The sequence below is a fragment of the Bos indicus genome, chromosome 10 (genome assembly GCF_029378745.1).
Source record: "Bos indicus isolate NIAB-ARS_2022 breed Sahiwal x Tharparkar chromosome 10, NIAB-ARS_B.indTharparkar_mat_pri_1.0, whole genome shotgun sequence".
In the NCBI taxonomy this organism is placed as follows: Eukaryota; Metazoa; Chordata; class Mammalia; order Artiodactyla; family Bovidae; genus Bos; species Bos indicus.
Genome location: NC_091769.1, coordinates 53,591,651 through 53,617,534, shown reverse-complemented (window position 1 = coordinate 53,617,534; position 25,884 = coordinate 53,591,651). Strand labels below are relative to the sequence as shown.

Sequence of the window (25,884 nt, the reverse complement as noted above, 5' to 3'; positions counted from 1 at the left end):
TCTCTATGTCAGTTTCTCCAATGCTGCCCTGTACATAAATTCTTCAGTACCATTTTTCTACAGTCCGTATATGTGCGTTAGAATACAATATTTATCTTTCTCCTTATGACTCACTTTACTCTGTATAACAGGCTCTAGGTTCATCCACCTCATCAGAACTGACTCAAATGCATTCTTTTTTATGACTGAGTATTGTGTATATGTACTACAACTTCTTTATCCATTCATCTGTCGATGGAGATCTAGGTTGCTTCCATGTTCTAGCTATTGTAAATAATGCTGCAATGAACAATGGGTTAAGTGTGTCTTTTTCCACCCTGGTTTCCTTCAGGGTATTTGCCTAGGAGTGGGATTTCTGGGTCATATGGTGGTAGGAGTTCTTTATATACTGTTGATATGTATCTTTTATCAGATATATGATTTGAAAACATTTCTCTTATTTGGTAGGGTGTCTTTTACTGTGTTTGCAGTATCTTTTGATGAACAGAATATTAAAATTTTGATATAGTCCTATTTGTCTATTTTGTTGCGTGTGTCTTTGGTGTTATTGACTGGTTAATCTTTGACAAGAGAGTCAAGACTATTCAATGGGGGAAAAGTCTCTTCAACAAATGATGATAGGACAACTGGATATCACATGCAAAAAAAAAGAATGAAATTATACTCTTACCTCACACTATATACAAAAATTAATTCAAAAAAGATCAGTATAGGAGCTAAAACTAAACCTCTTAGAAGAAAATATAGTAAGTCTTCATAATCTTGGATATCGCAATGGATTCTTAGCTAAAAAAAAAAAATCCTCTTACAACTCAACAACAACAACAAAAGAAAAACACCCCAATATTTTAAATGGCAAAGTACTTGTACAGACATTTCTCCAAAGAAGATATACAAATGGCCAAGAGGGACATGAAAATGCTCAATATCTTTAACTATTAAGAAAATGCAAATAAAAACTATAATGAAGTACCACTTCACATGCCATCCAGAATGGCAATAATAATAATAAAAACAAGAACAAAAAGAACAGCAATGGAACATAACAAGTGCTGGTAAGGATGTGGAGAAATTGGAAATTTCTGCACATTATTGGCAGTAAAGTAAAATGGTCCAGTCACTGTGGAAAACAGTTTTGTGGTTTCCCCAAAAGGTTGAAAATAGAATTACCATGTGGTTCCACAGTTCCACTCCTAGGTGTGTACCTGAAAGAAATGAAAATACTTTCTTCAACAAGCATATGTACATGCACACTCATAGCAGCACTATTCACAATAGAGAAAAGGTGAAAACAACCCAAATGCCCATCAACAAACGAAGGGATAAACAAATTATTATATATATATACTATAGAATATTATTCAGTGATAAAAAGGAGAAAAGCACTGATACAAGCTATGACATGAATGAAATTCAAAAATATTATGAAAAGTCAAAGAACCCAGATACAAAAGACTGCATATTGCATGATTATATGTATATTAAATACCCAGAATAGAGAAATCTATAGAGATAGAATACAAATTGATGGAGGATTGGCTAAGTTGGTGGAATAGAAAAACCCTGAGCTCACCTCATTTCCCAGGCACACTAAAATCACAACTACTGCATAATAACAATTTATGAAAAAGACTGGAACTACCAGAGAAGATTTACAGATAAAAATATAAGGAAGGAACCACAACAAAATAGACAGGAAGGGTGAATACAGTATAATCATATCAAATCCCATACCCCTGGGTGGGTAACTCACAAATGGGATAATAATCATAATTGCAGAGAGTTATCTCAAAGGAGTAAAAGGTACAAACCACATGTTAGGCTCCTCAACCCAGGGTTCTTGCACTGGGAAGAGAGAACAACATGTTCCAAATGAAGGAACAAGATAAAACCCCAGAAGAAGTAAATGAAGTGGAGATAGGCAATCTACATAAGAAAGAGTTCAGGGTAGTGATTATTAAGATGATCAAAGAACTCAGGAGAAGAATGGACCCACAGAGTCAGAAGTTAGTTTTTAACAAAGAGTTTAAAAATATAAAGAAAAACCAAACAGAGATAAAGAATACAATAACTGAAATTAAAAAATACACTAGAAGGACTCAAGAGGAGAGTAAACGAAGTTGAGACCAAAAACAAAGAAAAGGTCAATAAAACTAAGATCTGGTTCTTTGGAAAGAAAAACAAAATTGATCAATCTTTAGCCAGACTTATCAAGTAAAATAAATAAATAAATAAATAAGAGGGCTTAAGTCAATAAAATCAGGAATGAAAAAGAAGTTACAACCAACACAGCAGAAATACAAAGCCACATATGAAACCACTACAAATAGCTATATGCCAATAAAAGAGAAAACCTAGAAGAAATGGACAAATTCCTAGAAATGTACCATCTCCCAATGTACGACCTCCCAAGAGCCAAAAAGAAATAGATAATATGAACAGATCAACTACCAGTAATAATACCGAATCTATAATAGAACAACTCCTAACAAAAGTCCATGAATAACGGCTTCACAGTTGAGTTCTAATAAACACTTGGAGAAGAGTTAACATGTATCCTTTTCAAACTATTAACAAAAATTGCATAGGGAAGAAGGAACACTCCCAAACTCATTCTATAAGGCCAGCATTGCACTGATACCAAAACCAAAGATATTACAAAAAAAGAAAATTATGGGACAATATCACTGATGAACATAGATGCAAAAATCCTTAACAAAATATCAGCAAACCAAATCCAACAATACACTGAATGGTTCATACAACATGATCAAGTGGGAATTATCCCAGGGATGCAAGGATTCTTCAGTATTTTCAAAGACCAATCAATATGATATACCATGTTAATAAATTGAAAAAAAATATGACTGTCTCAATAGATGCTGAAAAAGCATTTGACAAAATTCAGTATCCATTTAAGATATAAATTCTCCAGAAAGTGGGCATAGAGGGAACATACCTCAACATAGTAAAGGTCATACATGACAAGCTTATAGCAAACATCATACTCAATGGTGAAAAGTTGAAAGCAAGATCAGGATTAAGACAAGGATGCCCACTCTTGCCACTTTAATTCAACAAAGTATTGGAAGTCCTAGCCACAGGAATAAGAAAGAAAGAAAGGGAGGGAAAGAGGGAGATAGGAAAGAAGGAATAAAGAAAGGAAAAGGAATCCAAATTAGATAGGAAGACCTAAAACTGTTATTGTTTGCAGATGACATGTTACTATACATAGAAAATCCTGGAGATGCCACCAAAAATATAATACAGCTCATCAGAGAATTTGGTGATGCTGCAGGATGCAAAATTAATATACAAAAATCTGTTTTATGTCTATACACTAACAACAAACTATCAGAAAGAGAAATTAAGGAAACAATCCTAATTAACATCACATCAAAAAAAATAAACTAGCAGTAAACCTAGGACTTGTACTCAGGAAGTTATAAAACACTTATGAAATAAATTGAAGATGATTTAAACAGATGGAGATATATACTGTGTTTGTGGATTAGAAGCATTAATACTGTTAAAAATGACAATACTACCCGAGGCAATCTTCAGATTCAGTGTAATCCCTATCAAAATACCAAGGGCATTTTTCACAGAACTAGAACAAATAACTTTAAGTATTTGTATGGAAACACAAAAGACCCCCAATAGCCAAACAATCTTGAGGTAAAAAAGAGCTGGCAAAATCACCTTCCCTGACTTCAGACTGTAAGGCTACAGTAATCAAAACAACATGGTGTCGCCACAAAAACAGACACATAGTTCCATAGAACAGAATAGAAAGCCCAGAAAGAAATCCACATATTTATGGTCAATTAATCTCCAACATGTGGTCATGTATGGATGTGAGAGTTGGACTGTGAAGAAGGCTGAGCGCTGAAGAATTGATGCTTTTGAACTGTGGTGTTGGAGAAGACTCTTGACAGTCCCTTGGACTACAAGGAGATCCAACCAGTCCATTCTGAAGGAGATCAGCCCTGGGTGTTCTTTGGAAGGAACGATGCTAAAGCTGAAACTCCAGTACTTTGGCCACCTCATGCGAAGAGTTGACTGATTGGAAAAGACTCTGATGCTGGGAGGGATTGGGGGCAGGAGGAGAAGGGGATGACAGAGGATGAGATGGCTGGATGGTATCACTGACTCAGTGGATGTGAGTCTGAGTGAACTCCGGGAGTTGGTGATGGACAGGGAGGCCTGGCGTGCTGCGATTCATGGGGTCGCAAAGAGTCGGACATGCCTGAGCGACTGAACTGAACTGAACTGAATCTTCAACAATGGAGGCAAAAGTATACAATGGGGGAAAGACGGTCTCTTCAGTAAGTAGTGCTGGGGAAACTGAACAGCTGCATGTAAAAGAATGAAAATAAAACATTTTCTCCTACTATATTCATTTTACTACTTTTGTCTTTTAACCTTTCTACTGGCTGTGTAAATGGTTGATTTACTAACTTTACTGCATATTTGCCTTACCAACAGGAATTTTCCTTTCATAATTTTCATATTTCTAGTTGTGGCTTTTTCCTTTTGCTTAGAGAAGACCCTTTAACACTTCTTGGATAGCTGACTTCATCAAGTTGAACTGTTTTAACTTTTGCTTGTCTTTTATACTTTTAATCTCTCCTTTGAATCTAAATAATAACCTTGCTGGGTAGAGTATTCTTGATTGTAGGTTTTTTTCCCCTTTCATAACTTGAAATAGAAGTGTGAGGAAATATAAATGTCCTTAAAAGGAGAGTGCCGTCTTCAGCCATTTTTTTAAAGATATTTTTTTAAGTGCCACAGCCAAATTTTAAGTCCACAGCAAAACTGAGATGAATGGTAGTGAATTCCCCATATACTTTCCGCTGAAGAATGATTTGAAAGCTTCTTTTTAGGATAAAGAAGTAGGTCACACATGAAGGGAATTTTGATGAGTAATGCTCTACTCCTGAAATGATTCTTTCTTTAGTAGTCATATATGAACATCATAGAATCACTTGAGTCTCATTAACATTTGTCTATTGGATTCTACCCCTGACTTCAAAATAATGACCTTAAATTTTTTTATTCATTGCTTTTAATTGACCAAACTGGCCACATTTAAATTCCTAATGGTTCCTATACTTACCAGATGAAACAAAAGATGCAAAAATATTTTGCTGTGAAATATGTCATCCTCCAAGAGTTTCATCAAATTGTCTTTGCCCACCAGCTACAATAAAACTAACACATCTACTAACATCAAATAGTGTGCTGGTTTTGTTGAGGTTTATTTACTAGTCTAATGATTATCTCAGTAAATCCAGGACTCTAAATGAAAACCATATAGATAATTGCATTGTAATGTGTTTTCTTTTCACTTTGTGTGATGCTAAGTCACTTTATTTGTGTCTTGACTCTCTGTGACCCTATGGACTGTAGCCCACCAGGCTCCTCTGTTCATGGGATTCTCCAGGTAAGAATACTGGAGTGGGCTGCCATGGCTTTCTCCAGGTGATTTTCCCAACCCAGGGATCGAACCTGTGACTCACATCTCTTGCATTGGCAGGTGGGTTCTTCACCGGTTGTGCCACTGGGCAGCCCTCTTTTCACGTTAGTCAGGTTTAATTCTGTATTTCACATAACTCTGTGTGTGTGTGTGTGTGTGTGTGTGTGTGTATGTATGTTTATGTTAGTCACTCACTTGTGTTTGACATAACTAGTGCTTTACAAATGTTGTGGTTGGTGTAATATGAATGAAAGAAAATATATTTGTACTATTGTAAAATGTTTGAACATATTAGTTCTCACACCATCTGTGTGTGCTTTTCAAAGTACTGCTTAACAGTGTTAATAAGTATCAAGTTATGTATTGCTAATTTGAGAAATTAACTTTTATATGTATTAAAAATTTAGTATACATTTTTGTGACTAGAAATGTAAGATTGTTAGCCCTCTTTTCTGCAAACTTAGAGCTTTGTAACTGCTAATGTTTTTAATGGTACTTGATATCTACAAGGATCACTTAATTGAACTCTTGAGTGTCATAAGATTGGTCACTTACATTCTAAAGATTTTTGGCTTGCCTTATTCTCTGTGTGTTATCTTTTTATAAGTAGATCTTAAGTACAATGTAGTCAAATTTATCAACCTTCCATTTTTGTATTCTGTTCAAGCAAGAAAACTTTCCAGACCACAAAGACATGAAGTCATTCTTCTGTATTATCTCTCAAAGTTTCATCATTTGGTCTTTCACGCTTGGATTATAATCCACCTTGAAATGTTTTCATGTATAATGTGAGGTAAGGTCAGATTCATATTTTTTTTCATTCTGATGGGGCTTTCTCCTCTCATCTGGAATAGCATCTTTGTCATAAATCAAGGGTCTAGTATAGGACAATTATAATGCTAATGCATAATAAACACAATGATTTGCCATCTAATTTGACAACAAAATATTTCACACTCCAGTCTGCCTTAAAAAATGTAACATTTAGAATCCACTTTCACCTGCCTAACCTGCTTTCGACAGAGTGAGGACGCACTGGTAATAAAAGTAAAATAAAACATTGTACTTTGGAGGTACACATGACACTTGAAACACTGTTCAGCTATAACTGCATCGTTTCAAATCAGAGTGCTACATATGATCTCTGTTGCAACCACTCAACTCTGATGTTGAGTATGTCATCATTGGTGATATCATCTAACCATCTCATCCTCTGTCACCCCCTTTTCCTTCTGCCTTCAATCTTTCCCAGCATCAGGGTCTCTTCCAAAGAGTTGGCTCTTTGCATCAGGTTGCCAAAGTATTGGAGCTTCAGCATCAGGACTTCTAATGAATATTCGGGGTTTATTTCCTTTAGGATTAACTGGTTTGATCTCCTTGCTGTCCAAGGGATTCTTAGAGAGTCTTCTCCTAGTACTATTTTCATTTTTTTTAGGTCAGTATTTATGGTCCCACTTTCATTTCTTATTTGGTCATTTTTGTCTTATAATACTTGTTTTGTAAGCTGTTTTTCATCTTAAATCAGAGTAGCTTCTCTGTGATCTATAACTAAGAAGCTTCTTTGACAAAGAAGGCATCTCTCACTTGCTCTTGGTTTGGTAAAATTTTAACATTGGTTTCTACCTGAAATTTTCCTTAAATATCTATAGAAAGTTTTAAGAAAACTTTGGCCTAGTATTGTAAGTGCTACATTATAAATTTGCTTGATTTGTGTTATTTGTTTTTTAAGGAATAAACAGTATCCCTTACTATTAACATTTCTAATTACAAAATTATGATAAGGATTCTAATTCTTGGTAAGATGGAATAAACACACTTCATTCTGACTTTCCCACTGAAGGCAGCTATAAAACCTGGACAGAATACATGTAACAGCTTTTGAAAACTCTGAAATGTGAATAGTAGCAGGTAGATTGGAGAAGGACAGATTCAAAGTATCACCTAATCAGGGGTGAGTAAACTATTTTTCTCCTTCTGGTATCCTTCAGCCTGGATTTAAAGCAGCCTGAAATGAGGCACTGGTGTGGTCCAAGAGAAGTTATAGAGAAAGCTTCCAGATCACTCTCAAAGAGCAAGATAGGGGTCTCCTGGTAGCTGCAGGACCACATAAGCACCCGAAATTGAGGAAGGAACACTTTCCTATCAGAGGAGTTAAAGTCTCAAGAGGGTGAGGTGATTCCCATTGCTTTTTTTAGCTCTCATGGACTTCCTTCCACCTAACTCTGGACCTAAGGGCAGTTATGGTAAGAGTGTGACAGCATGAAGTTAAAAAAAAAAACAAAACAAAACCCAGGATCAAAAGGGAGGCCCATGAAATTCAGAGTGCTCAGGAGAATATTTAAGAAGAGAAGTTTTTGACAATTATATAATAAGAAACATTTGACAATTAGCTACAATACTCCTGGTATCACTTCTGAGGAATGCACCTATGGTTCTGATCATAAACAACATACCAAAGACTGAGAACTGAACTAAGAGAGAGACCAATGCCCAGGATTCAGATTGGCTAGTGATCAGTATACATGTGAGACAGATTTGAATATAACCTAAAGGCTTTGAAAATGGAAAAGTGAAGTTGCTCAGTCATGTCCAACTCTTTGCAACCCCATGGACTGTAGCCCACAGGCTCCTCCTTCCATGGGATTTTCCAAGCAAGAATACTGGAGTGGGGAACTGACCTTGAAACTAAAACTCAAAGATGGCTAGTTGGACCTTGCAGCCTGAACCCAACTAGGTTCACTGCCTGCTGAAATAAAAATATCAACATTCTCCATAGGATTTAAACAAACCCAGAGTCTCATAACATAATATTCAAAATATCTTGCATACCATCTAGAATTACAGCAAATGAAAAACCAGACAGATCTGAACTCATATGAGAAAAACACAATCAACACATACCAATGCTGATTTTCTAAACTGAAGTATAATTGATTATATTGGTTCCAAGTGTACAACATAGTGACTAAATATTTTTGTAGATTATACTCCATTTAACATTATAAAACAATGGCTGTATTTCTCAGTGCTATACAATATATCTGTGTTCTTATCTATTTTATTACCAAAGCTGATTTGATGCAGGTGTTTCGGTTATCTGACACAGCACTAAAGAAGCTATTAAAAAGTATTCCAGGAAGTAAGGGCAAACCTTCCCAATATGAGTGGAAAGATATGAGAAATGGAGTATTTTCTGCCAAATCATTAAACAAAGGATGCCACAGTCATCAGTGGTTGTAGCCCTCCAACACGAGTTGGTGAGCTCTGAGGAAACTCAGGAAGGAAAAAATACCTGCCATCAGGCATCCATCAGACAGCGGCCACTTCTGACAGTGAGCCCTAAGGAAGCTCAGGATGTGAAAACACAGGATATTGTCCCCGATAGGTGAGATACACATCAAAGGAATGATGTCAGTGAGCCCAGACTCTTGCATCTACCCATACAAAGAAGGGTATTTTTAATTCCTTAATGTGGGATACCTGGTTTTCTTTAATTAACCACAATCTTTTGATATTCCTGACTGCTACTGCTAAGTCACTTCAGTTGTGTCCGACTCTGTGCGACCCCATAGATGGCAGTCCACCAGGCTCCCGTCCCTGGGATTCTCCAGGCAAGAACACTGGAGTGGGTTGCCATTGCCTTCTCCAATGCATAAAAGTGAAACGTGAAAGTGAAGTCGCTCAGTCGTGTCCGACTCTTAGCGACCCCATGGAACGCAGCCTACCAGGCTCCTCCATCCATGGGATTTTCCAGGCAAGAGTACTGGAGTGGGGTGCCATTGCCTTCTCCATATTCCTGACTACCTGCCATTTATTGCAAAGCTCCTATATATCCTAGCTCCCCCCTTGCCTCCTTGGAGCAGTTCTCTCAGGGTTGTGTGAGATGCTGCCTCCCAGGCTTTAAGTCCTAAAAATTTCTACCTAGTAAAATACAGCTCTCAACTTTTAGATTGTAAATATTTTTTTAAGTTGACAGACATAAAGTCTCAGCAAAGAAACAAAAGATATTAAGAACAGCCAGATGAGAATTTTATACAAAAAATATAACTATATTTAAAAAAATCTCACTCAGTGGAAATGGATGGCAAAAAAGTCAATTAGCATATAGCGCCAGAGTCCAGCTCTAGCAGCCAGGGATTCAACCTGAAGAGATGGACTGAGTCGGCGATGAGGCAGCCTCTCAGTTTTCTTTTGGACTGTTTATTTCAAGTTTAAGATTCTCTTTTATACTTTTACAAAAACATTAGGCCAGAGGTTTGACATTTCCAGTCCTCCCTCTCCCAGATTTATTATCTCCATAAATTATTGTTGCTCTTCAGAGTTCCTGCTTCAGTGATTCTCTGGGAATCAGCCTTATCATCTATTATCTACCTCCTCTAATGTGTCCTATAGTTAACTTATGATTACATTGTAACTCATGCTACATTTCTCAGTTTACTACTTATCTTTCTAAATCCTGTTTGCCCCTAACATCCTGAGCTCACTATCTCTTAAAAAGGCTTCTAGCTATAGTGTCTCTAAAAATTCCTAACTTCTATAAGCTATAGTAAATTTTGCTAACTCTACAACATTCCTTAAATCTTTAACTTCTGTTTTAATTATTTCTAAGCCCTAAATTCAGTAAACTCCTTTGCCATAAACATTCTCCTCACAAATAGGCTTCAGATAGCAATTCCTCCCATGGCCTCAAGCTACGGCCTATGTGCTCATCCTAGAACACTTTTTTGTAAAAGTCCTTGAACAAATGTCAATGATTAACTTTATGAATTATTTTCTGAGCACAGCTGCAGAAGGCTTTGTGCCTTCTCATGCTCCTCTCAAGAACAATAAGCACCTTAATATTCCTTTTCAGTCAACTCAGCCGAGGAGAGGAAAAGACAAATCAGAATTACAAGGCCTAACTCCTTCATCCCGGGGCTGTGCCTGCAGAATGAAGAGAGGGGTCTGGGGCCATGCCTCCATTTTGTCAGTAATTCCTACCGTGGCTCCCGACAATATAGATCAATAGAAATGATCATGTCTGAAAACAGAGACAGAAATACTTCTTAAAACATACAGAGCTTAAGGAACCTGTGAGGCAATACAAAAAGGTGTAATGTTTGTGTTACCAGAGTTCCAGACAGAGAGAGAAAGAAATAACTGCTAAAACCATTCACTAAGATGACTACTATCAAAAACTCTGAAATTAACATGTGTTGGCCAGGATGTGGAGAAACTGGAACCCACATGCATTGCTGATGGTATTGTAAAATGGGGCAGCCACTGTAGAAAAGATTTTCAATGTCTCAAAATGTTGTATATCCAACTACAATATGACTCAGCAATTCCACTTCTAGATATATACCCAAAAGAACAGAAAAGGAAGACTTAAACAGATACTTGTACACAAATGTTCAAAGCTGCATTACTCAGAGTAGCTACAAAAAGTGGAAACAATCCTGGGGAATTCCCTGGCAGTCCAATGGTTAGGACTTGACACTGTCACTGCTATGGCTCAGTGTTTAATCCCTGGTGAAAGTCACCCAGCACAGTCAAAAAAAACAAAAAGGAAAGAAAAAAAAGTGGAAACAACCCAAATGTCCTTTTACAGATAAATGGACAAATTGTGGTAAGTACATACAAGGAAATATTATTCAGTCATAAATAAGAATTAAGGTCTGGAATATGCTGCAACATAAATGAACCTTGGAAACATTATGCTAAGTGAAATAATATAGAAATAAAATGATACAGACACACACATATTATATGATACCACTTACATGAAGCATTTAGAATATACAAATTCATTGAGACAGAAAGTAGATAGAAGTTACCAGAGACTAGGGGGAGGAAAAAATGCAAAGCTGAATGGGTACAGTTTGTCTGGGATGATAAAAAAGTTCTAGAAATAGATAGCTGTGATGGTGGTACAACCTGGTGAATGTACTGAATGATGCTGAATTGTACACTTCAAATGTTAAAACAGTAAACATTATGTTATGTATATTTTACCCAAAATTTTTTAAAAAGGGTTTCCCCTGACTGAAGACTTCCAAAATTTGGCAAAGGATAGAAACCTACAGATTCAAGAAGCTAGCAATCCCAAATATGATAATCCCACAGAAATCCACACCCACACACATCATAATCAAACTGCTAAAAAACAAACACAAAGAAAATAAGTTGAAAGCAGTTCAAAGAAAAACAACACCTTAGGATAGAGGAACAATGATTCAAATGACTGCTGATTTCTTACTAGAAACCATGGAGACTCAAGCAAAATGGCACAGCATTTTTTAAAGTACAGGAAAAAAAATCTGTCTTCCTAAAATGCTATATCCAATTAAAATATTATTTAGGAACCAAGGTTAAATAAAGGCATTCTCAGATGAAGGAAAACTAAGAGAAACTGTTGTCATCAAATCTACTCTAAAAAATGATTAAAAGAAGTTTCTCAGACAAAAAGGAAATGATACCTGAAGGAAACTTGGCATGTTATTAATAATAGATGAGCAAAAGAAATGAGTAAATTTCTTAGTGAACAGAATACACTATTCTCTCTTGAAATCTTTAAAATGTATTTGATGTTTAAAAACAAAAATTATAACACTAGTGGAGTTTTTAACGAATGTAGATGAAGTATATTGGACAATTACAACACAAGGAAGATAATGGGAAATATGGTGATAAATTTTCTGCATTTCACCTTAAGAGATAAAATATTTATCCTAAGTAAAAGGCGACAAGTTAGGTATGCAAACTGTGTGGCTACTCTGAAAGATTTTTAGCTTTTTATGAAGTTGAACATACACTTACAATGTGACCCAGCAATCTTTCTCCTAGGTGTTTATCTGAGAGAAATGAAAACTTATGGTCACACAAAAATATGTATGCGAACGCTTATACCAACTCTACTTATAATCATCAAACAAGAGATAACTCATATGTCCTTCAACAGGTTAATGGATATTCAGCCATAAAAAAGAACAAACTGCTAATATATGGAACGGCTTGTATGTATTTCATATGCATTGCATTGAGTGAAAAAAGCCAGTCTCAAAAGGTTATGTAAGGTGTGTTCTCTTTTGTCTCAAAAAGACAAAACTGTAGTAACAGAGACCATGTCAGTGGTTATAATATAGCACAAAACTGAAGAACTGGAAAAAGTAACATGTGGGCCAGAGTGAGATTTTAATTAACATTACCCAATATGCAATAAAACAAGTAGACAAAATCAGTTAGGATGTAAAAGATTTGAATCATAAAAATTAGGAAAACTGACCTAGTGTACATATATAAAACACTGTACCCAACAACTGCAGAATACATATACCTTTCAAGTACATAGGAAGCATTAACCAAAACTAACATTTACTAAACCATGAAGACAATCACATTTCAAAGGTTAAAATTATGTAGATTATATTCTCTGATATACCAGTACAATAAAGACACTACTACTGCACACCTAGTAATGTGGATAAAATTAGAGACTGACTATAACAACTGTTGGTGACAATTTGGGACAACCAGAACTCTCATATAATGCTGATGAAAATATAAAACAATGTAGCCCCTTTGGAAAAAGAGTTTAGCAATTTCCTAAAGAATTAAACAATTTACCATGTGACCTCATCATCCCACTCCTAGGTATTTATCAAAAATAAATGAAAACATATGTCTGTAAAAAGACTTAAATTACAAAGCTCAGAGCAGCTTACTAGAGCTAAAAATTGAAAGCAACCTTTACTGGTTTCCTTCACTGCATAATAGATTACTATAAATTTACTGGCTTAAAATAAGTATTTTATTTAAATTGATTTTTGATAGGCAATTCACTAACACAGTTCAAAATGCCAAAGGTATGTAAAGGTATAAAGTTAAAACTTTTCATCTCAACTCAGACTCCCAGGCATCTACTTCCCTGCCTTACTGCAATTCTTGATTAAAGAGCTTTGAAAGAATTATTTTGTGCATATAAGATCAAATCTATATGTGTACGTATTTGCATGCATACACATGTGTGCATTTGTATGTTTATATGAGCATATAGAATGGAATGATACATACCAGGTTATCATCATTGATTACTTTGTGTCTTTTGGGTAAGAGGTAAAAAACTGAGAAAGAAAATGTTACTTTTTTTTTATTAATATATATATATATATATCATTTGTTGATCTAATTCTAGTCAGAAGCTCAGGCTTTTGAGAAACAGATTACCTGTATGATTAGCTTTGGCAAATTTCTTTTTCTTTCTATGCCTCAATTTCCTCATTTACAAATGGCACTAATAGTTCCTATTTCATAAGATTTGGGGGACAATTATAGCAAATAATTACCCTAATGTCTTGCATATAATAAATGGTTAGTAAATGTTAGTTATAAAAAATAAGCACCTTGACCTAATTTTAAGAAAACAAAAATGATTCAATAGGATCTAAGCATCCAAAGAAAGCAGCTAGAAAGAAGACAACAAAATAAAATTAGAGAAATGTGAAAGGGACATTTTAGGTCAAGAGTATTATAAATCCATACTTTAAACTCCTCTTCTGCTCTCTATATATGTGAATTATAGATTCAATTAACAATAAGAAAAAGACTGACTCATGCTCAAATACAAAATAAGCATTTCTCTGGGTCATAAATAGAAGGCAACAAAGTAGAAAGATGTAGCTAAATCTACAGTCCTGGAGATTCCTAGATCCAGGAAGCAGCCAGAAGCCACTGGGAGTGTTTATTCCTTCAATGTGAGAAAAATCACTCCAAATGTGGCATGGAACCATGGTATAGTTAGGCTCTCTGTGAAAATATCTGGTGATCACTACTTGACATTACTTCTATTATAAACCTGTGTAACTTTATTATTGATATGATAAGCAGAGAAAACTGCACAGAGATCTTAGCAAAGCTGCATGCTGCCTTTGATACAGGGCCAACTGCAGCACCGCCATGGAGGTCTAGCTGGACTTGTGCCCTGGATGAGTAGAGGAAGGCAGCAACAAAACTGCCAAATAGGTGAGCACAAGAGAAGAGGAAAAAACTCCCACTGAATATTAATCCATAGGTTCCAACCATCTGATGAAATTAAGATTAAGAAAAAGTATTTGGAAAGAATAGCACCCTTTGCTAAATAATCATACACTGGGAAATACCAATAAATGTGTTTGGTAGTTACTTGAATAATGTTACATTTGGATCCCCTCTTGAGAACAGTAATACCACAGAGAATAACAAGTCAAAATTGATAATTTATGGAATTATTTTGCTTCCTCAACATGTTATTTTTGGAATAACATTGATGAGATTTGTATAAAGTATAAAAACCTAGGCATATAAACCTACTGATTTTTATTTTACTTGAAAAAATGAATTACCATTAGCAGCAGACAGGGGTATGAATACACATTTATATCATGGCAAAAGGTATAATAAGTATGACTGAGTGATCAGATTGTTACTACTTCTCTTCCATGGCTCTTATTCTTGTTCCTGGAAATGTTGACTTAACTCTTGGACTCCACCTGTCAGCATTCCCTCATCTTATTTTTGAGCTTGTTGTCAGAAGATTCCTGCAAACCAGTAATGACTCTAAACTCATTAAGTTCAGTTCAGTCTCTCAGTCGCATCCGACTCTTTGCGACCCCATGAACCGAAGCACACCAGGCCTCCCTGTCCATCACCAACTCCTGGAGTCCACCCAAACCCATGTCAACTGAGTCGGTGATGCCATCCAACCATCATATCCTCTGTCGTCCACTTCTCCTCCTGCCCTCAATCTTTCCCATCATTAGGGTCTTTTGAAATGAGTCAGCTCTTCACATCAGGTGGCCAAAGTATTGGAGTTTCAGCTTCAACATCAGTCCTTCTAATGAACATCTAGGACTGATCTCCTTTAGGATGGACTGGTTGGATCTCCTTGCAGTCCAAGGGACTTTCAAGAGAATTCTCCAACACCACAGTTCAAAAGCATCAATTCTTCGGTGCTCAGCTTTCTTTATAGTCCAGCTCTCACATCCATACATGACTACTGGAAAAACCATAACCTTGACTAGACGGACCTTTGCTGACAAAGTAATGTCCCTGCTTTTTAATATGCTGTCTAGGTTGGTCGTTACTTTTCTTCCAAGGAGTAAGCCTCTTTTAATTTCATGGCTGCAATCACCATCTGCAGTGATTTTGGAGTCCCCCAAAATAAAGTCAGTCACTGTTTCCACTGTTTCCCCATCTATCTGCCATGAAGTGGTGGGTCCATTCTGAAGGAGATCAGCCCTGGGATTTCTTTGGAAGGAATGATGCTAAAGCTGAAACTCCAGTACTTTGGCCACCTCATGTGAAGAGTTGACTAATTGGAAAAGACTCTGATGCTGGGAGGGATTGGGGGCAGGAGAAGAGGACGACAGAGGATAGGATGGCTGGATGGCATCACTGACTTGATGGACATGAGTCTGGGTGAACTCCGGGAGTTGGTGATGGACAGGGAGGCCTGGCATGCTGCGATTCATGGGGTCGCAAAGAGTCGGACACGACTGAGCGACTGAACTGAACTGATGGGATCGGATGCCATGATCTTCGTTTTCAGAATGTTGAGCTTTAAGCCAACTTTTTCACTCTCCTCTTTCACTTTCACCAAGAGGCTCTTTAGTTCTTCTTCACTTTCTGCCATAAGGGTGGTGTCATCTGCATATCTGAGGTTATTGATATTTCTCCTGGCAATCTTGATTCCAGCTTGTGCTTCCTCCAGCCCAGCATCTCTCATGATGTACTCTAATTTCATTACTAAGCTTTAATTCTCATAGGAGAATTACAATATTTTTTCTTGTTTCATCAATTTGTTGACTGGTTTTTCTTGAAATTCAGAAAAAATATGATTCCCAAGAAATGCTGTGAAGGAATTTCCACATAGAAACACTTTGGGGCCTCTCCTTAACCCACTGGAGTGAGTTGCCATTTCATTCTCTAGGGAAGCCCCAAACAATTGGTATGGTGACCATATTGTTAATTAAACTTTTCTTGCTTAGGCCTTCCTTCTCCCTTTACTGGTTGGAGGTGAGAAGCTTGGCCTGTTCCAATCCTGCAAGTATCTAAATTTATGGACTTTTTCTATACTCTTTTGTTCCCACTTTCAATCCTACCATTTCTTGTCTGAGTTCACTTCTTTCTCAAAGTACATTGTTAAATGAAGCCAATATAGTAACCAAACATGCTATTAACACTGTTATTCAAACTCCTCCAAAAAAGATACAACTTCATTAAGTATACTATTTGTCTTTGAAGTATTACAAATTTACCAAATCTTTCACTATAGCTGAATGTGGATCACCTCAGGTAGACTTGCCATCTGTCACCTAAGCCTATGCAATGCACTGGTGTAATGTAGTTTAGTGGTGTTTCTCCTAATGGCCACAATCTACTTTCAGGATGAATTCCTGTATCAGTAGGGAAGAGACTTATGTGCTGCAGAACAAAAATTCTCTAACTGCAATAGCTTTTTCTTCTTCATGCTGTATGTCCATTTAAATAAACGGGAAGGCTCTTTTCATAGTCCCTCAGGAACCAAGCCTGATATAGCAATCATTATCACAATAGTAAAAAAATTATCATGTTTGAAGGAAAAGAGGATTCTAAAGAGTCTCAAATTAACAACCAAATGCTCAAACCTGGAAGTCACTTTCACTCACAACTCACTGGCCAGGAACTAGTCAAATGGCCATACATTAGAAATATTTGGTGAGTAGCAGGAATAAAAAGTCCACAGTAGGCTAAAAATAAGCTGAAGAGTCAAAGAAAAAAAATCTAGATGAATAAACTCTTACAATTAAAGAGCTGGACCAAGAAGCTTTCCATAAGTATTATTGTAAGATAATTAAAATAAGTATGTGGCTCTTATTTTTCAATTTAAAAAGTAAATACTCTTGAATCTAATAAATTATACACTTAGAATTTTAGTACAGGTAAATAAAATATGGACCAAAATTTAGGAAATAACTTCACTGCAGTGTCTATAATAATGAAAACAAAAGAATGGTTATAAAATTATGACATACCCATACAAAGGCATATGGCAGAGGTTGGCAAACTTTTTCTTAAAGTGTCAGATTGTAAATCCTTGAGGTTTTCGGACCACATGGTCTCTGACAGTACAACTGTGCTGTTGCAGTGCAAAAGCTACAACAGATAATATATAAACAAATGACATAGCTGTTTTCTAACAGAATTTTGTTTGTAAAAATAGGTGGCCAACTGCGGGTCATAGTTTGCTAGCCTCTAATATCAGCAATTAAAATCAAGATTTTAAGGCAATGACTAAATGCTTAAAATGTTTTGAAAGTTAAAAACTAGAGTTTATAGTTACACCGAATTCTCCACAAAGGGCAGGTTTTACTTTAATATTTAGGAGGGAAAAGTCTTTTTAAAAAGAGGTTGGTTGCATAGCTAGAACATGGAAGCAACCTAGATGATCAACTGACAGATGAATGGATAAAGAAGTTGTGGTACATATACACAGTGGAATATTACTCAGCCATAAAAAGGAATATCCTCGAGTCAGTTCTAATGAGATGGATGAAACTAGAGTCTATTATACAAAGTGAAGTCAGAAAGAGAAAAATATCATATACTAATACATATGTATGGAATCGAGAAAAATGATACTGAAGAATTTTTTTTCAGGGTAGCAATGGAGAAACAGACATCAAGAATAGACTTATGGACATGGAGAGAGGGGAGGAGATAGTGAGATGTATGGAGAGAGTAACATGAGAACCTATATTACCATATGTAAACTAGATAGCCAACAGGAATTTGCTGTATGCCTCAGGAAACTCAAACAGGGGCTCTGTATCAACCTAGAGGGGTGGGATGGGGATGGAGATCAGAGGGAGGTTCAAATGTGAGTGGATATATGTATACCTACGGTTGATTTATGTTGACGCTTGACAGAAAACAACAAAATTCTGTAAAGCAATTATCCTTTAATTAAAAAATAAATATAAAACAAAGAAGTTTGAATGGGTGAGTAATGCAATCAGCTTTCCTGCTTTGTTTTTGGAAAAGTCAAATGACCCTAGGTATACCTGAAATATTTCTGAAAATCAAAATCCAAGATCACTTCTGTGATCAGCAGTTATTCAGGCCATTAACATCTGCAACTATAGCTTCATTTATATCTTGGTCCAAAAATCTTCATAATGATGACTCACTGTGTCATCAAAGAAGACTAAATTATGCATCATATATTCTTGTAAATAACAAGTGATTTTATAATACCTTTTACAAGCAATTAAAAGTTACCTTTAGCTAACTGTAAAAGTAATTCACCCAGGAAACCTCATCCCTCGATGATATTACAGATGCTACTTCAGATGTGCTGAATTTCTTAAAGATGAACCAAGTGAAGTACCTTTGAATTTACAGATTTTGAGTTGAAAATTAAACATTACCATGACTTAAAAAAAATCTATTTCACTTCATTTTTGTGTACATGGATTAGCAGATATGCCTCATTAGTAAGCAATATTTTTAAGACAGTCATTTCTCTTTTAATGCTTAGACACAGTAAATTGTGTTTCATTTCCTAGTTGAAAAAGAAGTCTTAGTGTTATAGTAATCTAGTAAAAATAAAACACTTGCAATTCTTTTCAGTGCCTAAAGTGTTAGTCACTGAGTCGTGTCCAACTCTTTGCGACCCCATGGACAGGCACCTCTGTCCATGGGATTCTCCAGACGAGAATCCTGGAATGGGTTACCATTCCCTTCTCCAGGGCATCTTCCTGACCCAGGGATTGAACCCAGGTCTCCCGCATTGCAGGCAGATTCTTTACCATCTGAGCCACCAGGGAAGCCCTTTTAGTGCCTATGATACATACAAAAGTCCTATTTCACTGAAGCCACAGCAAGTGAGTGATCCTGGAGTAAAAAGTTTGATGAAACACAAATGATCATGTCAACCATGAAGCAACAATATGGTATTACAGAAGGCTTTAAAAGCGCAATGATGTCAAAACATTTATAATTATTAAATAAAGTATATCTTTAAATCACATGCTGTCTTTCCTGTCAATAGAATATTCACTAACCCTTCCTCTTAAGGTAAAATTCCTCAATCCCTATTAATAAAACAGATCAGTAGGTCCTCTTCTTTATGTTAAGAGGGCCTCCATTCCATATACATATAATCACTGTAGGAATAATAAGACTGTAATTAGTACCATCAATGGGAGGGTTATTTGCAAACACATGTATTTTTAAAAGGGACATTCAATATAAAAGCTAGGAACTACAGATGTGGTGCGTTCAAATCTTGGCTTGTAACCTTAGGCAAATAATTGCACAGATATTTGGTTTCCTCATCTTTTTACTTATAGCTAAAACAGTATGATTTGTATTTTGTCAACTCCTTTTAAAAATGTTGAGAATAGTTCTTTAAAAATTTATAGGGTGAAAAATTTTACAATTTCCTCCCTAAAACATTAGAGAGATGCAAAGGGGAAAAAAATAACAAAAATATGGCATTCAGATTTTCAATGAAAATTAAATGTTGCATCTGCAAAATGAAAGTTTCTTAACATCACTGAACTGTACATGGAATCAATCATAATCCTATTGTTAGGTAACAGGGGACTGTAAAATGGTAAGACCCTTTGGTAGTTAGCTCTTAGGTAAAGGGTCACTAGAGTGCATTTCTGACTTTCATAGTCAATCAAGAAAGTCTAAGTGCTTGTTGTGTATTGGTTTGTTATTATTTCAAATCCACTTGTTTATGACTTAAGTGAAGTTGTTTTGATCTAAGGGTGAATTTGTTTACACTAAGGAAGGTATGCCGGGATGATGTGATTGACATCTGCTGTTGTAGGTAAGTATTCAGTAGCTCACTCAGTCGGGGTGCCTCTGGGGGTACTAATCAATACAAACATATGGAAGAGCAACTATCAAGCGATGGACATTTAAACTTCAACCACCAAGAATCTGTGAGGACTTACAGAGAGTGTTTAGCCTGGGCAAGGCTACTCTTTGCTGAAAACAGCTCTCTGAAGATCTTGAGACACTTGTTCCTGCCGTGGTCAGGCCACTCTTGGTCCTCAGCAGTGTTAAACTGTGCAGCAGTCTCAGGAAGAGAAGGGACATCTGTTCCTGCCTTGACAAGGCTCCTCCTGGTAGGCAGTGGTGCAAGTCATGCAATGGCCCCTGCAGTTATAACATCTGAGGCAGCAAAGCTTGCCTACCAACATGCGTGCTGTCATCCCCAAACTATGTACCCCAGCAGCAAGGGACCTAAGCTGTCAACTGATATCCAGCTTTTAGTTGGAAGGACTGACTCTTCAGACAACCAATTCAGAGAGAGGTATACCTCAACTAGATTTGGACTTTACTTCTTTCATCTCTTCTTTGCCTGGAACAATAGTGTAATCAACCATTATTGGTTTGAAGCATGTTATTTCTTTATTAGCTTATTAACAGACATTATTCTATATGGTATTGGCTTGTGAAATATTATTATTATAAACTATAATTCTCACAGTGAACTAGTGTTAAATTAATTACTGGCAAAGAAAATTTCAGTCCCTGAACACCATTTTCCCAGACAAAATAGCACTCTAAAGCACATAAATGCAAAATACAGTCCACTGGTCAACCCCCAACCAACATTCTGTTTTTGTAAACAAAGTTTTGCTGGAACACAAACTGGCCATCATTTACATACTGTCTACAGGTACTCTTAAGCTACAAGGAAGAGTTGGATAATTGTGACCACATGGTCAACAATTATTCACTATCTGATTCTACACAGAAGTCTACTGACCACTGTGCTAAGGCACTACTTCTCAAAGGTTTGGTTTGCATATCTGAATTGTTTGTTCCCAATGAGAAATCAGATTTTGTGAAAACATAAACCAATTATGTTACCAAGTACAATATTTATTTAAACTACTGTTTGTTTTTTTTCTCATTGCTAGATTTTCTCAGTGAAGAATTTATAGTCTGGTACAGGTTCTTTTTCTCATAGTGGATAGGTATGAACAATTCATTGATTAGGTACTTTCACTACTATAAGCAGAAGTGGTATCTAATCAGGAGGAGGAACTACTCAGAGTTCACAAGGAATTACCGTATCATTTACAGACCTACTTTGGCACAGTGCTCCAGGTTTTTGCAGCATTAGGCAGCAGGCTTGGCAGTTATTTGAATCAGATTCAGAAAATGGTCCTTACATAGACTTTCTCATCTTCTTGCTCTCCTAAGGAATATGTTACTCCAAAAATCTTCTGTGCTATAGATTTATGTTTCAACAAGGTGAAGGATGACAGTTAATAAGTCTTTATTTCCCCACTTTTTCTTAGGAGCAGGAACTATAAAAATATTTACCCCCACCCCAAAAAATATTCAAGAAAATAAGTCAATAATTTATTTTGCCCATTTAGCCTCTTTAATTTACTGAGCAGATAGAAAACTATTTTAAATTATAATTTCTCTTGAAGTAGAAGAATTTGTAAAGTAAATCTATTCTCTGTAAATATTAGCAGTTTCCCCTCTGTACTTTAAGTGTCAATTTAAAATAAATCATGCATCAATTAAAGAAAACAGAATGCAATCTACCGGTAGCTTTAACATGAAATTTCCTTGAACAATATACAATTTCTAGAGGCGCCAAAGGTAATCTGACTCAAGCAGCTTTCTGAAAAATAAAATTATTCAGGGACAGATTTTTATTGCAAATATTTACTCAAAAAACTACTATATACAGCATAATTTTAATACCCATTTAAAACATTTAACAGTGAAACAAAATTTAAGAATTCAAAGCACATTTTAAGAAGTAAAAATGTAGCATTTTAAATAAAAGTTTATTAGTACTTCAAAGCAAACTACTCTTATTCATATTATTCATTTCTGTATCTATTATTTTCTATATGATAAAAAAACTGAAAAAATCAATTTAGCAGCCATCTTAAGGATAAATTAGGCTAAATATCCCAAACCAATTTTTTACATCCTGCTTTAGGTCCCATTTGAAGTTTCTATTTTACAATTACAGAAAAAGTCACTTAAACATGGCTGAATTCATGCCAGTTTACTGCTTTACAAATATCTACATTAATCTGTACTTTGGTTTGGTTTCCAGACCATGTTTATGGTTCTATTTCTAAAGAAGATCATTAAAACAATATTAAAAGCATAATAGCTACAGGATTTTCAACAATGGATTTCTACTTTATACAACTAGTTTATCAAGGGATTTCTGCACAGCGTACACACTGACAAAAAGCACAAATATAAATTTTTATTTTAATAATTTCACTTTCACTGAAAGTTTAATTAAGGTAAGCTTACAGCCTGGCAGGCTAACACTTGTATGGAGGTACACAGATTCAAATATTCTGTTCACATGCTTCTGGCAGTCTGGAATGTTATATTATATTCAAAATTAAGTTTATGTTCATCCAAATTCTCATTAGATCAACTAATTTAGCATTCTAAACATGCTCCATTTACCAGAATCATACTCAAAATGAAGCTCTCATTAACAACGCCAATCAGCTATTATTTTAAATCAATTATTCCCAAAAGGCATGTGGTTTCCAAATTTCTTCCTTTAAGTTAATTGAAAAGGATGTACAGGTAATAAGGACTTTTAGCTTAGGACTGATGGAAATTTCAAAAGCTTCATTAACATAACTAATATTCTAATAATCAATTCATATTGATCACCAAGTTCCATGTCCTTGAAAACTGCGAAATGACTTTTTCATTGCCAACTTAACTTTCATTAAATCTTACTCATGTTTTAAAAACTTCTTGGAAATTCATACCTAGTCATGCTATTAATGATGGATTGATTTAATAACCTAGGCTCAACATACAGGTAAAATATATGAATGGCCTCCCTTACATTTTTCTATGTCTGCGCTCTGCAACACCACCACTGAGGTCACCTGATAGCACTGTTCCAAATGGTCTTACTATTGGTACACTAAAACTTAGAATGCCTAGTTAATTTCAACTTCTTTCTTTTTCATCTACCAGGTCTCCTGTTGTCTCTGTTGTGCTAAGACTATTTTCTCCAGGAACGTTATCTGTTTGATCAGACACTACAGCATCAGTCTTGGCTGAAGGATCACCACTACCCTTCTGAAGAATCTCTGTGGCTTCAAACTCAAGCACTTCTGATGGAGTCAAAGGTTCCAAATGAACACTGCCTTGCTCACTAACATCAGAACTAACAGATTCACGTTCATCTCTTTTTCTCAAAAACTGATCAATACTAACATCACCAGATGTTAACCGCAAATCTTTAATATTCTTGGAAGAAAATCTAGCTTCACCAGCATTGCGATCCTCAATCTGATCACATGCAATGAGGTTTTCTGAACTTTGGCACATCTTCAACTCTGTTTCCTGACATATGTGCTCTACTTGTTTTTCCTTTTCCACTTTATCTGCATCAATAGTTGAATCATAACTGAAGATATTCTTTGAGCCAGTTTCCTGATCTTCAAGACAGTTATCATTTTCTTTATCTGAAACGGATATGTCTTCTTCACTTTTTGTTGTTGATGAGCCTTCAAATAAATGCACATCACATCCATTTTTTATTTCCTCTGAAGAAGCTTCATCTTGTTTACTGAAAAAATAAAGCTACTTATTATCTATTTCTTCATAATACAATGTATTTGAATACTTACTTTCAAAGTAAAGACATTTTCTGAAAAAGAAAAAAAGGCACACTTGCCCACCCAAAAAAGAAAAAAAATCAAAGTCCCCAGTCCTTGCCATGATGTTACAATTTAGGAAGTGGCCATTTTCTTAGGCAGCAGAGTGAGAAACTCCATAGTCACATATTCAAAGGAGTCCTGAGGAGTTAACTCATTAGTTTTGATCCTCGTTATCATTACTTTACCTGTTCATACTCTTGCTTGATTTTAGTTAAAATGTGAGTGTGCTTATTAGCTCATAAGAGTACTTTAAATAAGGAATGAATGTATGTGGGAAAAATCCTATTTTCTTTTTCTTTGATTTACATGTCCTCTTAGGATTAGCATGTTTTTCCTAAGCAAAAGCAAGTAAGCATTCACAAAGATTTTACTAATTTCATAACAGCCTAACTTAGAAAAACATGAACACATGTCTAAGAAATATGTAAGCATAAAACTTGAATACCTGTAAGTTTACGTGTATACGTGTCTGTGTATGTATACAGACATACGTAAGTAAGATGTGTTACGCTGATGTGTTAACAGAAACTCTGATGTATTAACAGAAACTATTCAGTGAATATAATTTCCTATGCTATATAGTAGAACCCTGCTGTTTATCTATTTTATATATAATAACATATATATATGTTAATCCCAAACTCCTAATTTATCCTTCCTCCACCCTCTTTCCCTTTTGGTAACCATAGTTTGTTTTCAATGTCTGCAAGCCTTAGAAACAGATTTCCAAGATGATCTCAGGTCACTTATATAGATGTAACAATGCTTATTTTACCAAAAAGAATTTTAATGATTACATTTATCTTATTTCTTACATTAATCCACCTGGAATTTAGACTTTTTTGTAATGAAGTACCCATATATCAAAGCAATGTTATCAAATAGTCATTTATTATTTACTAAATTATATTTGTAAGGCTGTTTCTCTGCTATTTAATTTGTTCTGATGTGTCTTTAGACTATTACAAGCCAATACCATCCAGTTTTAACAATTAGAAATTAACATTGTACTTCATTATCTAATAGGTTAAATCACCTACATTCTACTGTTCTTCTCCCTAAATTAGTAGTTTGAAGAAGTAAAAGATATTTGTACACGGATGCTCATTAAAACAGTGTTTAAAATAGTGAATACAGAAACAATCTAATATCTAACACAGCTATGATTTTTTAAATTGTGGTATTAATAAATAGAAAAATATGAATCCTACTTGAAACACCACTAATTTCCAAATCAAATCCAATTTGGATTTTCAATTAAGTGCTCCTTAACCATAATTTGGAAAAAATGACCTATCACGTAAGTTACTAATAAATTATTTTGTATCTCAGTAAATTTTTTCTTTAAAATCTTCTAAATTGCACATTTCTCATTGTTATTATTGTGAATTAACTATGTTATGCATTAGATTTTGTAATGACATGTTATGGGTATATAAGAATGGTTCTGCTGCCTTAATTAATACTTTGGTTAATTTCAGTCATACTTTGCTCATTTTCTTGGGTCTTACAGGTCAATTACATTATCTCAAAAAGTTATAATAGTTCCCTCATTTAAATTTGTAAAATTCTTATTTTTGTTCAGATCTTATTGAACTAATTATAATTTACAGAAAATGTTAAATAATATAGATGTGTCTAGTCTTTCTCCTAAGTCCTTAGTTGAATTTTGTTAACTTTTTTCATCCAAAATTCTAGGAAAAATACTAG

General features: G+C 35.4%; 1 protein-coding gene across 5 annotated transcripts in view; it reads right to left on the bottom strand.

The window, feature by feature from the left end:
• Positions 1–25,884, bottom strand: part of ZNF280D (zinc finger protein 280D) — a 185,383-nt gene that overhangs the window by 33,878 nt on the left and 125,621 nt on the right. For 4 of the 5 annotated variants that reach the window (XM_019968775.2, XM_019968774.2, XM_070796686.1 and 1 more), the window contains one exon: positions 21,359–24,083. In XM_019968775.2, the coding sequence (XP_019824334.2) occupies positions 23,459–24,083 (625 nt within the window). In that variant the 3' untranslated portion in view covers positions 21,359–23,458. Of the gene's footprint in view, positions 1–1,170; positions 24,084–25,884 lie in introns of those variants that run through there. The other variant, XR_011568657.1, reaches the window with a different exon arrangement.